The 17,264-nt window shown below is 31.8% G+C and overlaps 1 protein-coding gene across 13 annotated transcripts in view; it reads left to right on the top strand.

Moving 5' to 3' along the window:
- Positions 1–15,072, top strand: part of LOC143247462 (uncharacterized) — a 139,239-nt gene extending 124,167 nt beyond the window's left edge. For 8 of the 13 annotated variants that reach the window (XM_076495619.1, XM_076495616.1, XM_076495618.1 and 5 more), the window contains 2 exons: positions 1,398–5,378; positions 12,990–15,072. In XM_076495619.1, the coding sequence (XP_076351734.1) occupies positions 1,398–5,378; positions 12,990–13,156 (4,148 nt within the window). In that variant the 3' untranslated portion in view covers positions 13,157–15,072. The remainder of the gene's footprint in view (positions 1–1,397; positions 5,379–12,989) is intronic. The other 5 variants (XM_076495622.1, XM_076495621.1, XM_076495624.1 and 2 more) reach the window with 2 other exon arrangements.
- The last annotated feature ends 2,192 nt before the right edge of the window (positions 15,073–17,264 follow it).

Genomic DNA, 17,264 nt, shown 5'->3' with positions numbered 1-17,264 from the left:
AGTTAGAACTTGCTATGCCACTGGTCATTCTCATTAGAGGGGAAGGGAGGTTGTAGTTTCAAGGTATCACCTGATTTGCCAATGAAGAAAGCTGCTGTCTACTTTTGTACACTAGAAGCAACTTTACAGTCATCTTGTCCAAAGAGAGACAAAGTATTATATCAAAGGGAAAATATAAAACAATGGGTAGCTAAATGTAAAGCACCTTAGCAACTTTCTTGACTACTTGTTATGTGAAAACTGCAAATATCTAAATAAATGATTTTTTTAAAATAATTCCACATCAGTGAAAGGTGCAGAAAGCATAATGTTTGAAAATTAAAGATCTTAGCTGTCAATATAGTTTTAAAAAATTAACACTTGAGCAGATTACTTTGTACTCTTTATTAATTTAAACAGTATTTTCAAGTGGTGTGTAGATGTGATGACTAGTAGATTTCTCTGTAAGTCAGAAAGAAGCAAGATACTCTTAAAATCTTGTATTGTAGATCATTGGTTGAATGAAATATCCCATCTCCCACTATACTCAACCATTTCTTTAATGTTTGATTATACATGTCTTTATAACACTATGTAACAAAATTGTTACTTTTTCTTGTTTCTGGGCAGAAAGTGTTATTTCCCAATTGCTTATGCCTAACGTAAATCGTAAAGACCTATTTTCTCTTCAGACTTTGCTTTTGTGACCTGGGTAATGAAATTTTCAAATTTACCAATTTTCCAGAACATTCCAAATAGATTCAGTGCTGAGTAGCTGATAGAGAATTTTCTCAAACTTACAAGAATTTTTAAGAACTTTCTACAATGTTGTAGAACTTATGAAAATTTTCTAGAACTTTCCTTGGTAATATATATATACACACACAGAAGGGCTCACCACTTCAGTTTAGTTCTAGCTGCCTGAGTGAATATATAGACCTATCTGATTTTATCTGAGATGGCATCAAGAAGCTGCAAGTCAGTGCTACAAGTTTATCTTATTTTCTAAGTATTGACTTGTTTTTCCACTTTACTAATTGTCCTGTTGTTAACTTCAACAAATTTCAATTTCTGTTACCTTCTTTTAGAATGTTAATAACATTGTTAAGTGTAGTTTTATGCTTTATATTTTCAAATTTCATAAGAAATTAAATATTTACCATATTGTATTAAATGATTGGTTATATTTTTTCTTGAAGAGGCTCTAAAACAATTACTGAACATAAAGTTCTTGAAAAGCCTTTTGTGTATATACATATTTTCTGTACAACATTTCATCTGTTTTTGTTTTTATGTGCTTAACATTCTTTGTCATGTTCTCGCAATCTTGATCTGCTAGATTGTCTTTCGTAATTTTTTTCTTTGTACAATAATATAACAAGGGTCATATTTACTGAATTGTGTTTTGTATCTCTCAGAATTGGTGGATTGTAGAAAAAAATCTGCCTCAGAAAATGTGATGCCTCTACATACCCCTGAACTGAAGGAAATATCTTTAATAGATACAAGAGAAATTAAAATTCATTCTCAGGCACAGGAATTCCACAGTATGTTAACAATGCAAAATGTTTCTACTCTTCAGTCACCAGAAGAAATTCCTTTTTTTATAGATGCTGGGAACAATACAAGTTCCACAGAAGGGAGTAATATTTCATCTGTGAATTTGTCCAAACATCTTTTTCTTGAAAGCGAATTAAAGAATCAACCAGTCTCTTCCAGTGTTTACAGTGTAACTCCTCTTCAACATGAAGAATCTGTGGAAGATGAATTATATTCTAATAGAACCCAAACTTCTGAAGAAAACTGGAGAGTGATACCACAAACAGATGTTAATATTGAGTCTGATACAATTGTTGGTTTGGAAAATGATGACTATTCTATTAAATCTCATTCATTGATATTTAAAGAACAACAACATGACACGGTACTCCATAAAATCAGCTTGTCACATCTGGAGAAAAACAAAGAAGAAACACAACTCCTCAGTAAACAACAACAGTACCTTGGAATGTCACAGGTAAATGTGAATGAAAAAATGGAGGAAACTTTACTCTCTTCTTTTGGTTATGAAGACAAGAAAGCCACAAAGCTTCCCAGTAGAACTAAACCTTTGATTTCACATAATAGAGAAGAGAGAAAGAACTATTCACTCTCTTCTCAAGAAGAAAACAAAGAAAACTTTGATTTTAAATATTATTCAACATCATTATTACAGAAAGATGGCCAACATGGGAAATCAAACAAAGTTCCATCTCATAAAGGAAAAAAAAAAGACGAACAAATCTGTGGAATGAAATATTTTGATGAGTCTTGTCCCTTTACCTTAGAAGATGTAAAAGATGAAAACATAACTGTTGGAACTGTAGAAAAAAAAGATGTTGATCTCTCTTTCCCATCACCACCTCAAGATGAAAACACAGAGAAAACATTTTATTCCTGTGATCAAGTACCATTACTAGAAGGTAAAGATGAGCATTTATTGAATTATTCATCATCAATGCTTGAAGAGGAAGCAGAGATAAATAATTTATCAGATACTTCTCAAAATACATGTGAGCCAAATGTTTCACATACAATTCAGTTAAGTACTAGTAATGAAAGACCAACTGAAGAATTAGAGGACAGTAAACATCAGAAATACTTGCAGAAAGCTGAATGTCTCAGTATCGCAACAGCAGAATCCCGAAGCAAGTCAGCTGCAGCTGAATTAAAACTGCAACATGCCGTGGAAGAATTCAATAAAAAACAAGGACATAAAAATGGTAAAATGGTAAAAGAAGAGCTGCAAATGACACAGTTAGAAGAAGTGAGTGTTAAAGAAAGCATTACATCACTGCTAGCATGGCAAAACAATCAAGGAAATAATCCAGACATGAAACAGCAAAGTAATGCAGACTTAGATGAGAAGAAAGAAAAAAATGTAGCTTCTATACAAGAGCAAGTGCAAAACATTGCAGTATTTGATTTTCAAAAGCAGCAACAGATGAGACATTCTTTAAAGGAAAAGAAATCAGGGGAGAATAATTATCTGTCAGAAACTTACTCTGATTATTTAGGTATAGAAAGAATAGAAATTAAAAATAAACAATTAGATATTGCAAATTTTGAACCTAAAAAAGATAACCTGAAGCCAGCACTAAGTTCAATTAACTCGAAGCAGAAGGAACTTCAAAGTGACTGCATCAAAAGTGAGCAAAAAACTATTTTAAGAGGTGCTAAAAAAGAAATCCAAAAATATTCAGAAGGAGAATGTATTACACCTCCAACAAGTTGTCCAGCATCACCAGTTAAAATTAGCTGTGTTACAGATAATCTTAATGACAAAGAAAAAGTAAGGGTCCATATGTATACAGATAAAGAAAATGAACACAAAAGTAAAAACTACCTGTATGAAAATCAAGTAATGAAAGTATCGGATTCAACAAGTTTTAGCACTGATGGAGTTCAATTACATCACAGTCAGTGTGAAGATAAGTTAAAAAGAGAATCTATAAACTTAAAATCTTTTGAAGATGTAATGAAACAAAGAAGGTCTTTAACTGACAGCAGTCTGAACAATGAGTTGAGTGAAAACTACAGGCCATCAGAAGGAGTGAAAAAATTATATCAGCGGGCAGCATCTGAAATTGCACCAGATACAGAGAAACACATTTCTCAGAAACGTTTGTCTGTTGAAATAATTCCATTTAATCAGAGATGTCAAAATTTACCATCATCTTCTAATGTAAAAGCAGAAATATATTTGGAAAAATCACCTGTAGAATCTTCTCATCCTATTGACTGTGGTACTAGTATATTAGATTTATCAGCTAGTGACAAAAACATTTCAGTAGAAGATCCAGTTTCCTCAGTTCATAATCAGTTCAGTTCAGTTTCTCAGGAAACAGAGAGAGAGAGAAATGGTGCTGTAAAAGAAAATACTACTATATTTAGTCAGAAAGTTTCTAATAATTCTTTAGGTAAAGAAACTGAGAATAATTCAGATGGTGTGAAGCATAACATAGCAAAATTTCAGAAAGTTAGTATTGCATATGACTGTGATAAAGAAAGAACTGTGAGAAACGAAGAAATTCATGGTGAGGAAAGAAATAATGAACATAAAGAACAACCAGTATATCCAGTGAAAATTAGAGTTCAGCGTAATGATTTGTCTAAAGAGAATTCTAAAAAAGATGCTTCAAAAGTGGATGAAGTGTACAGGAGAAAATCTCTGAAAGAAAAGGAAATTATTTCAGTAAGTCAGCCTCTGTTTGAGGTTCGGTTTCAGCCAAGAGGTCATATTGATGTGCCAAAAGAAGTAGTCATGTTGGATAGCAATGTGAGTGATGAGGGTTTGTCTAGGAAACAGAACAATGATAAGGTGTTGCCAAAGGATAGTTTAAAAAGGAATAATTTACGACAGTTATCTGAACAAAAACTGTCCGTGGAATCAAATGTGTCAGAAGATCCAAAATCCAGTGCAGTGAAAAATAATGATAAACCTGAATTATTTCAAGTATTTGCACGACGGTCTCTCAAACAAAGAGGAAAGGACAAAGAACCATCTTCTCATTTCGTTGAGCTAAGTAATGATCATAGTACAGTAATTTGCATTTCAGAGTCTCCATCCAGTGGTATTTCAGAAGAGACATCTGAAAACACCCGTGTCAAACATGTTCATCTACCAGGGAATAAACAAGATGGATCTCAGAATCAAAATATTATTGGATCTGTTAGCATGGCAGACATCCAAGTCAAACATATAGATAAAAATGAAAAAAATTATAAAGTAAGAGCAGACACCCAGAAACATTTCTCTGGATCACTGACACAAAATATTTCAAATAATACACAGTTTGAAGGAAAAGAAAAGTCTTATTCTTGGTATGGAATTCAAAAACCAAATCCTTTTGGGATTACAGCTGACACCAAGAAGATAAAAGAAGAAATGAAGGGAAGCAAACCTGAAACAAAGGCTATATCTTTTGAAACTCAAACCCAGCAGCTTGAATTAATCTCAAGCAAACCTGTGTCAAAATTTGTTGACAGGAAACAAACAGTTCCTAGGTCTATAGGTATAGCTGACTGTGAGGCCAAACAAGTTGAGATAACAGGTAATAATAGTGTATTGAGAGGAATCACTCAGAGACAAAAATTCATATCTCCTACATCAGAAAAAGTTCAGCTGTTTCCTGTAACAGGAGAAGAAAGAAAAGAATTAGGTTCTGGAGATCATCTGCAAACATATGTTGAAAGTCACACTGCAGGTTTTAAAGCGATGGAATCAAGTACTACATGCAGAGATGACGAAAAGGTTTTGCCATCTTGGCGTCAGTTAGCTCAACAAAGAAGAGAGCAACGAGAACAAAGGGAACAGGTGACGTTGGGATCCTCCATACAACCATTGGGAGCAGAAGTAGGTATTTATTAAAGTATTTTAAGAATTATCTTGTATTATTTGTTTGAATTAAATTCAAGAAATATTCTTTTTCATTTTTTTCTGTTTAATAAAAAATATTTGCATAGTTTGCCTCAGGTCAGTTTTATATTTTTAGAGTATATATTTATTTCTTAATAGAAAAACAATTATCTGGCAACAAAAACTCCCAGTAAACCCATTCAAAATACGCTGTATACACATTTTTATGAGATAACTTATTGTTTTGTACAGTAGATAAGTCAAGTTTGTAGTTAGATTCAAAGTATTTTACACTGATCCTATATTATTTGTGAATTTCAAATTATAATAAACTGGACAAGAAAATTCCATTAGATCCAAAGAAAGACCTTTTTTTTTGTAAGTGTAAGATAATGGTTGATCAAATTGTAGGCACAAGTTTCATTTTCATTCACCCTTGGTAGAACTCTAACAGTCTTATTAGTTTTTCACTTTTTTATGTTTGCTGGTGGGCTGCACACATTTTGAAAGAACAACATTTAAACTGATAAAATTTTACAATTTCTTCTAATGTGACAATTCTTTAACATTATACATATAGGAGTAGAATCCTTCTAAGGTTAAAAAAACAGTATCTTCATGTGTCAGGACAAATGTATCACAAAATGAGTATATTATAAGTATTTAAAATGTATTTCTTAAATTATGATATAATTTCTTTTTAACATTAAAAAAAAACTATCATAATTTAATGCAACAAGTTTAATGCAACTTGTAAAATAAAATTTTTACACTTGTATATTTTACAAGGTAACCTTTACCATTTTATTGTTCTTTGATATTTGCCTGTTATACTTCTTGATTTGTCAAGGATCCAAGAGCGCTAGAGAATTTTTTTCATTATCATAAGATGGAGTAATATTTTATTTTTTAATACTATCATTATTAAAATAATATTTTTCTGGTTTGTGTTAGGCAAAAAAAATATGGCTGAAATACTATTTTGACAGACATGTGGTTAATAATCCTTAAAGAACTAATTGTGGATAATGTGAAGAAAGAACATACAGTCAAGATTAATTGTAATCACTTTTGTTAAACCTAAAAAGCATCATTACTTTGGTGTTTTACACTATCTGTTTAGCCCTCATTTAGGAATCAGGTTTATCAGGGGCTTGTGCTTTACATCTGCTTAAGTCATTTCAGTTTAGGTCACATCTAGTGTTGACTTACCTTTTCCAGCAAAATTCATGTTTTAAAATCTCCACCTAGTGCAATTACTTTAAAAAATCATTTGGTTATTTCCTTGGTTTTGTGTGGTATATCCACAAATTGTGGTTACAAAGAAACTTTGTTTTCGTGGGCTCTTTGTAACATTATACTTGTGTTCACTTTGTAGTAGCATGCATAATACTACAGGAATAACTAAACATCATAAAAATCTTTCTTTTTCATAAATGTATGACTGAATCTCATTTTGCTAGTACTGATATGTCATACCATCTTTTCCTATTATCACTGAATGACATCAGTATGTGACAGGGACATAGCAAGTGATATTTTAAAAAAGATTTATAAATTTGCATGGTCTCAACTCATTTATGAGATCCAACAGTACCATCAATGCTCAATTACTAGCACATGGAACTTGTATATTATGCTGTTAATTCTGCAAACTTAAACTAATTTTTGGCTTAAAATGATTGATTGATTTTTCATAGTGTGCTGTTGTTTCTATGTTATATTTTAGGACATTTTATAGGATAATCACACAAGTATTTATGTTAATAGTGCTTTTAGTGTAATTTCTTCCGAATATATATTTAACTATACTTCAGAAAAATACATCATGTTCTAAACAGGGCATTGTTTTGAAAGAAAAAAAAGATTTATTCTGATGAAAAAATAATGTAAAAGAGTAAGAGAACTTGCTAGCATTTGACTTTTATATGAGCACATTCTCTTGGATAACAATATTTGCAGACTAAACTGAATCACAAAGATTGAATGTGATGGTTTGTTCTATGTCACTGGAGATTAAAAGTGCAAAAAATATGAAAATATTCCACAATCATTTTCACCTTAAATCAGGAGTATCTGTTAAGAAGTCCAACCATATTTTTAATAACATCTGCAGTTTATGAATATTGTAATCCAAAATTGAACAGAAGTTAAATCAGTATCTGAGACAAATTATATAACATATTCACATAAATTTTAACATTTTATAATGAAGAGTTTGACATTGTTAACTATTACATTTCCTTGCAATAGCTTAGAAAAATTAGTTAACAGTTGTACAGTGGCCCTCCAGGGCCATGCAGTAGGAGGTGGAACTGTTTAAGAATAACCAGAGGAGGAAGATAATTTGAAGCTAATAATATGGCCTTAAACTAGAGGTAAGAAAGGTGATGGTCATAAATGTCACCCATGTCACAGTGAGAAAAATGTACAATTGTCACGTTATGTCCAATGATATAGCAGACTCCTAATGCAGAGAAGCCTGTGAAATGAGAAAACCCTTACAAAGTCACAGGCACTACATTATCCTGAAATATAATGCACAGACAAATACTAATGATCACCTAGACCAGGAAGCAGTATCCTGCAGCTCTTGAACTTGATCACCTAGACCAGACTGCAGCTCTTGGACCTAGACCAGGAAGCAGTATCCTGCAGCTCTTGAACTTGATCACCTAGACCAGGAAGCAGTATCCTGCAGCTCTTGAACTTGATCACCTAGACCAGGAAGCAGTATCCTGCAGCTCTTGAACTTGATCACCTAGACCAGGAAGCAGTATCCTGCAGCTCTTGAACTACTTGATCACCTAGACCAGGGAGCAGTATCCTGCAGCTCTTGAACTACTTGATTTACTGCTGTACCAGTGAGGGACTTTTTGCTTTAAGTGAGACCATTAGGTCTTGAAATGTTTTGGTCTTAATTTTTTTAAAATAAAATTATTTATCTTCTTTGAAGAGCTGCCAACAAAGGTTGGCTTGCATGGAACACTGTAACTGATGTGAGTCTTTGTAGTCCTGACTTCTAGATGGCACTTAAAGGCTAAAGACAGTATAAATTTTTAAGTTCATTTCTTTCCCAAACAGTGTACTTCTTGGTAGAAGAAAAATCAAGATGTTGAAAGAAGTACCCTTACTTGTGAGAAATCATGAAAACAATAACTCTATGCATTCTATTTTCTTTTGAAACCAACAGGAACAAAATAAATTTTAGAAATTTAAGGGAAAACATCATAATTTCACATGTTTAGTGGTTTTGAAAACTGTAAAAAACCTTTTTCATGATCCTAACAATTTCCTAGGACACATGACTGAAAGGGAAATTAAATTGAAAAGACCTTGAATAGATTAGTAAACACTTTGGACTTCTGACAAGAAGAGAAAGAACAGACTTAATAATTAAATCAAAGTATCTCAGTAGCTCCAAATAGCCAAGAGAAAACAATGCTTATAAAAAACATTCCAGAAGTCTGCAATCAAAGGTCCTAACTTATCAGTGGATAGGTTCTAGCACCAGCAAATGAAAGATTTCCATCTAGCTTAATATAACTTTTGAGCAGAACCTTGACATATCTAAGTGAAGAACTCTGTGCAGTTGACAGGGAATTACACAACATTCATTAGTTATGTTGGAGCTTGGTAATATTAGTGGTCCAAATGCACAGGGTGTTTTAATAGGGAACAGATGCTGAGCAGACAATCTTAAGGGAAATCAGTCTTGTGATAGGGCAACAGTTTTTCTTACCAAAACAGTTAGTAATCTTAAATGCAATGAAAAAAGAAAAAAATATAAAGAGTTAAGAGTTTCTGCAAACTCATCCATACTTGATGCTTGTTACATTAAAAAAAAAGGTACTGTTGAAGACATATGGGGCTGTTATACAGTAAACAAATAGAAAGTTACTAGCTGAAAGTTTAGACTGCACTAAAGAAAATGTAAATAAATTCAGGTACTTGCCAAGTTATGGGCTAAACAGACAAGTTAGTGGAAACATTGTCTAGGTCCATTTACCAACAAATGGGTTTTAACATGGACAGGGAAACACAAATCAATAGTTCTAAGACAAGCAAAAGAGAAAGAACCTTTATCTATTAATAAAATATATAATGATGCCCAAGAGGAATTTGGAAGAAATAGGCATAGACCTAGTATATTTTAACCCTAATGAAAATCATTTAGTTGATTTAAAAGATCCTAAGAGTGTAGGAATTTGAACATCCTTGTACTTTTTCTGAATTCAGAATGAATACTACATCAGTGCACATTAAAAAATGTTATTCAATTTCAACATAATACAGTCCACTCTTTCCAGGAAACCCATATCTGCTGCCATGTAATCCCCTGAGGCAGCACTTATCTAAAAGTTGAAAAGTACATGTTGTGGAGTGATGATTACGAAAAGAACCTTAAGCAGGGCACAAATACTTTCTAAATAAAGAACCAAATCAAGCGCAGGAGCAAGTCTTAGCCACATCTGTTCTGATACAAAGCAGTTTAAATAACATCAACATGACACTTGTAGATCATATGGAAGCCATTGCTAATTGATAGCATGACATCATTAGGTGTAGAGAAATTAGTTAGCTTTTTAGTAGGAATCCAAAAGAATAACAATATATGAAACTTTGTAGAATGGACAGCAACTGCCTGTTGTAGAGACACAAGTGTAGAGGACAATGTTTTAAAAGTCTGCCTTTTGTCTTCAGGTCGGCCAGTGTGTGTGTAGGTGTTGTTGGTCTTTTATAATGTCCTGGTGGATTGTGGAGAGTGTGTTATGATTGGTTGGATTATTACTGTTTCTCATTGGAGAAGATTTTTCCTGTAGATTCAACCAATGGCAGCCACAGATTACTCACCTCTAATCCAGAATCTCTGTGTAATGAAGGTTTAATAGTGTTAATATAAAATGATTCTTTGATTTTTCTTGTCTTCCAGAATTTGTCTGTGTCAATGATTCTAGTTTTTTCCCAGTTTATTCTATGTCCAGTTGATATAGCATGCTCTGCAATGGGTGAATTTTGTGTTTTCATGAGTTTTATACCATCATTATGTTCTTTTATTCTTGTCACGAGTTTTCTTCCTGTTTCTCCAATGTATATATCGTTGAAGGAACATGGAATTTCATAGATGATGTTTTTTGAGATTTTGTTTGGTGGGTCGTTGTTTGTTTCTTTACCAAAATGGACCTTAAGGTATTGTAGGATTCCGACGGACCTCTTTGTTGAATTTCTTGGCTATGCATTTGAGTTTTTTACTGAAATATTGTAGGTATGGTAGGTAAATGGTGGTAGTGGTGGTGACTTTCTGATCTTTTCTTTCTGTTGTTGTCTTCTTCAAGGAGTTTTTTAATGAAGAAGGAGGTGTAACCATTCTGTTTCAAACTCTCTATGATCTTTTGGATGGATGTCTTATCACAAATGTTTTCTGCTCTCTTGTTTAAGCATTGGATTATACCATGTTTTATCGAGGTTTTGTGATAGGACTGGAAGTGTAGGTATCTGTTCGTATGGGTGATTTTTTTGTATACAGTTGTAGTTATTTGTCTTGCTTGTTTGCCGATGCATATGTCAAGAAACTGTAAATTGTTTTGTTGTTCTATTTCTGTGAGATGTTCTAAGAAGGCTGATAAGCTTCCATGACTTTAGGACCAAATAACAAAGGTGTCATCGATATAACGTTTGTCCTCTTTGGAAATGTTGTCCTCTACACTTATGTCTTCACAATAAGCAGTTGCCATTCATTCTACAAAGTTTCGTCATGAATACTCTGCCTAAACAATCTATCAACGAATAGCAATATATTATGGGTTAAGGAAACTGCAAGTGGTCAGTTGTGCATCCTGTAATTTCAGAGTCCATTGCAGCCATGCACACAGTTTCAGGATTCATTAAAGAGTATTGAAAGCATTTAGGTAAGAATGAAACAATTAGGCACAATATTTTAACAAAATTTCACCACCTGGAACTACCAAAAAATATAGAGAATAATTAGATTTGTCATATCTTTCATTTTATAAAGATTCCTAGTTCTCACAAGCAATTTATAAAAATTTTTTATCAAAGATATCTTTTTTTTTTTTTTTCAAAGGTTGTGTTTCAGATTTTCCTCAACAGATTTAATAGTGTCCACAAATACTGAGGGGTTAAACTAACAAATTTTAATATGGAGTAAATGCTTATTCTGATTTTGATTTTATTCAGCAAAAACAGTGAGTAAACACCATGTAACAAAGGGAAAATTAATCCTTATTTATTAAAATATATCAAAAGTACAACTCAATGAATTAAAAGATAATACCTTTACTAGAGATCTAGAGCTACCTGACTGAAGAACTTTTATTAAAGTATAAAAACTGTCATGTTTCACTTATTAAACTTAGGACTAAGTTGTTATTTGTTTCAAACTACAAGAACAGCATTACAAACAAAGCTCTTCCTCTCAGGGCACATACACTAGCCATGTTACTGAAGGTCATTCTAGTAGAAAATAAGGAATTGAGATATATATACACATATCCAATGTACAACATTACCTGTCAATGGAAAATACCACTGTTGCTTTTCCTTATTGTATTTCTACTTCACAGAATCTTTCCCACAAGATAGTTCATGTGACACCATGAGGGAATGACTGAGAACAAAGTTTACTAAAACAAAAGAAGCTTAACCACATTTCTTGATCAATATGCTATTGTGAAAACTGCATACATGGCTAAACTTGTATGTACAAAATTCTTAGTATCACAGAGAGACAATTTATCTCACTTTATAAATCTAGCTGTTAAAGTTAAAACCTAAAACAATCCTTTAAAATTCTTACTGTACACATTAGAAATATTTGTTTCTTTGCAAAAGTATGCTGTGACAGTTGTATAAATGTCAAGTCATTGTGTTGTACTACATTATTGATTAGTTTTAAGAGTTAAACCACATAATACGTTTAACTATGGCAGAAAATAATAAGTGGGAAATACAAATTATCCATTTTTGCTCATTATAGTAGAAAGCATGTGTATTGTTTTAAAACAGTATTTTTATATAGTTAGTTATATTTATAACACTCTGTTCATAATCTGTCTTTCAGAACATATTGGCCAGATGTGAGTTGTTAATGTATTTTTCAGTGTTGTGGTTAAACTATTATAACACCAGTTCTTCATCTAATGAATTTATGTTTTTTTGTAATTCACATTTTCAGTTTTAAGCCATCACTGAAACTTCCTTACCATTATTTAGAAAACTTATTTTACTGCAAGCTTTCCACTCGTACTTCAAACATATTCAGTTAATACCCTTTAACTTGTTATTTAGTTTCAATTTGTGGATGATCTGACAAGTTAATGTTTGTTTCATGGTCACTTCAGTCTATGTTTATAGATGATAAACTTCAACCTACTAATTAATTTAGTGTTTGTTACATTACCACTCCAGTCTTAGTTTCATGTTAGTTAAAAACACTTTCATTCACCAATGATACAACCTCACAATAATTCTGTCTCAATTTTGTAAAAAAACAAGAAAAACACATGCATTTCAGTGATGTTAAAAAAATTGTGATTTGAGAATTTAATTATTATTTAAATTATTTGGTAATTTTTTATTTCTCTTTTGGTAGAACCCCAAAATGCCACGAAACAGCAAGGTGCTAGATATGGTCAACAATTTTCAGAAGATGCAAACATAATGTTTTATTTTACTTCAAAAGATGCCATTAGATATGATTCTATTGTTGATGACCATAACAAATTTTTGGTTTGTTTTATTCATCCTGAGAGAACATAAAAGCAGCAATCATTCTTTGGATGAAAAGAAAATCAAAGAAAGAGTTGAGAATTAGAGAAAAAGTAACTTTTTTCTGAATAAGATCCCTATTCATGGAACTAATTTGTAAGTTTAGCTACAGTGCCACAAGACAATAGATGAGAAACTGAAATCATTCAAAATGAGTCTTTAATTTAAAAAAAATATGTTTACATGCTTAATGTAGTGGGAAATGCAACACACTCTTTAATTGTACATTTCATTAATTATTTGTTTTATTAATCACTAAATTTATAAATGTATATGGTGTGCATTTCTTTACAAACATTCCAGTTGTGATTAATTTTCAGAGGGTGCAAAAACAGTTTCTGAGAAAATACCTTGAAATGATTGTTTTTAACCCCAATTCCAATAAAAAGTTCAAAAGAATTGAGAATTTTAAAAATGTTATCCCTTTGTAAGGAACAAAGGAAAATCTTTTTGGATCATTGTTAAATTATCATGTATATTGCTATTCAATTATAGTTTTACTGTTTCCATCAATTGATTTTTTTTCATAGTTTTTATTAATTTTCTACAAATTTCAAGTAGAATATTTCCCAACAGCTTTTTATAACATGCTAGTAACAACAATATTAACCATCAGATTCAGGTACGACTGAAGTATTGCTTAACAAAAAATTACAAGCTACTTTCTGAGACTAATGGGAAAAATAATTAGTTAACAAAATAAAATAGGACTAAGCTATTTAATTTGGTGTTTTCTTTAGCCTAGGTAACAATTCATTATGAGATGTTTTAACTAGTGAGAGAGGTTTCTGTTCAATTTTGACCAGTACAGTTTAACATAAAGTAAATGATGACCTGTGAACTTTTCTAGTAACTTTCTACTAGTTGTCTGATAAGGTTTAGTTTAGTAACTGATTAGTTTGATAAAAAGTTCATGTAAACTGTGAATTTTGAACCATAAATCTATCTGGTAGTACATTTATATATATATTTACATATATATATATTAATCATTTGCCTTAGCTAAGGATTTTGAATGGATGAATGCCATTTAGGATATATAAGAAGTAATTATTTTTTGTTATAAGATGTATAATGGTACACGTGCCTTAATTTTTTATTTTATGAAGATCACCTGATAGCTGTGAATAGTTTTTATCATGTATTGTTATATTGTCAATTAAATTTATCATATCCTTTCATTATATTCTACCTTTGGTGATTTGTTAAGAAAATGTAAGATATTATTTTATTTGTTTTTGTAAAGATCTTAACAATAAATATATCATACTAATAAGTAGTGCAATAGATTATTCCTTTCAACTACAGGAAATGTGTTAAAAGTGAGAATTTTTCTTACAAAGGTGGTATCAAAATATTAATAAATAAAAGACACTGACTAAATTAATTCAGTGACTTTGTAATTTTTCTGACTGTATGACTGTGATGGCAGTTTCGAATGATTGTATACAAGTTTGTTTTTGAAATTGATTGTTGGTTTTCAGGCATTTTAACGAAACATTTTGTTTTTTATATCCAAAATTCTGAGCGTCATTAGTTAACTCATGGAGTTTTTTTGTCATCATTTATTATTTAGCTCTATTGGATATCACATTTGTAAGATAAGCAGGGCATGAAAAAATTCAAATATGTGTAATTTTGCATCATTTCATTAATATTTTATTATCAATGTAAAATGATTTATTTTATGATACAATAGTAAAATTATTACATGTTGATACAAAAGGACTTAAAGTGAGTTTAAGATAAAAGAACTTGAATAAGAGAAAACGTTTGGTTGCACTTTTGATTCATCTTCACAATAATGTATATTGACAAAACTAGTATTTTGTGTAGCTAAATAAAATTAATTACTGTGCCTATTCTTTAGAACTGTAATTAATGGTGAAAATAAATAGTTGTCAGTGTATAGTTTGTCAAAAGTTATTCCATATTAGCAGACTTTAGTATTAAAAGAAGGTACACCTTAAATACAGCTGAAGAATTTATTTAGTTAATCAACATTAGACCTAAGAGCATGACGCGATTAAGTTATAGTGGCGCCCCAGTTTCTGGGAGAAGTATTAATAATAACTCACTCTTGCCTCTGTTCTGTTAGTTTTCCGAACCATCATTGTTTTATTTGCGTGGCCAGTGGGATCTCTTTATGGTCCGTGCCCATGTAGTCTATGCGATAATCCGTACTGCCCGAGAAAAGCAATTACATTGACTGTTGTTATATAACAATTAAAGCAATTAATAATATCAGTTTTTGATTATTTATAATCGGTAATCGAAATTCTGATTGTATCGAATGTCACGAAAATAATTAACTACTCGAAATTAATATTTCCAACTATTATATTTTTCAAGTACTCCAACTAACCAAGTAATCCAAATATTGCTATTATATTTGTTATTATGGACTATCTGTGCTCTGTTCAGTTTTGTCCTGCACTTTAAATGTGTTCAGGTTTGTTTGTTTGTTGTTTTTTTGGGAGGCTTGGAATTCAATTGTTTCCTGCTCAATTCCTTTCATAACCCGCAATCCGAGGGTCGCGGGTTGAAATCCCCGTCACACCAAACATGCTCGCCCTTTCAGCTGCCGGGGTGTTATAATGTTTCGGTCAATCCAACTAATCAATGGTATAAGAGCAACCCAAGAGTTGGCATTGGATGGTGATGACTAGCTGTCTTCCCTCTAGTCTTACACTGCAAAATTAGGGACGGCTCGCGCAGATAATCCTCGTGTAACTTTGAGCGAAATTAAAAAACAAAATCCTTTCATATGAAACTTGCTTACTTTGTCTAGTTACTGGACTATCTGGTCATGATTCTAAATTGATAAAAAGAGGGAAAGCAGCTCGTTTAGAGCACCTATAACCAACTTGTTTTTCTCTTTTTGAACTGCTCACTAAATGGAAAGAGATGTAGCTGACAAATTGTTTTCTTTTATTTATTTTTTTTGATATGTAACTCGGTTTAAGGGCCGCTGTAGTAACTGAATATAATCGATCAATGAGGCTGTCGATTTATCAATCAGAAGAACCACTAACCGCCCTATTTAGGTCTAGTATTGTACACACATTAAAAATTATAGTTATAACAATAATAACATTAAGACAAGTATTCTACATAAAGTGGAGGAGGTGTTGTGTAACAGTAATAGTTGGACGACTATACTTTACAATAAAGTAATAAATACATTCCGCCTTCACACGTTGATTGATTTTTAAAAAAGCGAAAATTGATTAAAATAGGTTTTCAATGGTAGCGATCTCACTTTTTTCATTGCAGTTGTCAAAAACTAAATATTCAGCTTGGTAACAATTATGAATTCAGCTCACGAAACTTGTGTTTTATATCCGTAACAATCGATTCTTTATTTTTATTTATTTTTGTGAAAATGAGTCTAGTTTACAACATATACCCGACGCATTACAAAATATTTTTCAGAAACGAAATCCTAAAAAGTAAAAACGTGATATCATATTAATTCACTGTTATTGTTTTTCTTATATTTTACTGGCTCTGGATAAATATAATAAAAATGTTTTTAATGCCGTTCTTGTAGTTACCTAAGTTTGGCTCAATTATATATTATTTGAATTTGATAAATGTATAAGAACTTTGAATTTTAAGTGTGTGGAAATATTTGTTTGTAAAATCATTTCCTTATAGATGTTTCCACACGATATCACTCTTAACAGTGAAAGTCATTTAACTTAGAATTAAGTCTTTCATCAGTAACGTTCTCAGGTACGCTAGAAAATGAAACAGTCAACGTATGACTGAATACCCTTTGAGCCGCATAATTTTCACCATAAATATTCAGTTCAGAATCTACCACAAATTCAACGTCTTAAGGTAAAATAAATGTAACCTCACAACCCCCGGAATAAGATAAAATAGGCGCCTCCGCAAACACGGTTATCTTCATTACATCTAAAGAGCCTGAGTATCCATCTTGAAGTACAGTAGAGGTTCAGGACATAACTGACTCGGTCCAGGATCTTTTATAGTCAAGAAAGAAAAACGACTAAATATAAGAACAGTTTGCAACAAGCGAAACAAAAGCGTAAAGTACTATCAGAAGCATAAACAGGAGCCGTGGTAAAAG

Source organism: Tachypleus tridentatus, chromosome 3, assembly GCF_004210375.1.
Source record: "Tachypleus tridentatus isolate NWPU-2018 chromosome 3, ASM421037v1, whole genome shotgun sequence".
Taxonomy (NCBI): Eukaryota; Metazoa; Arthropoda; class Merostomata; order Xiphosura; family Limulidae; genus Tachypleus; species Tachypleus tridentatus.
This window is presented reverse-complemented; position numbering and strand designations above follow the sequence as displayed.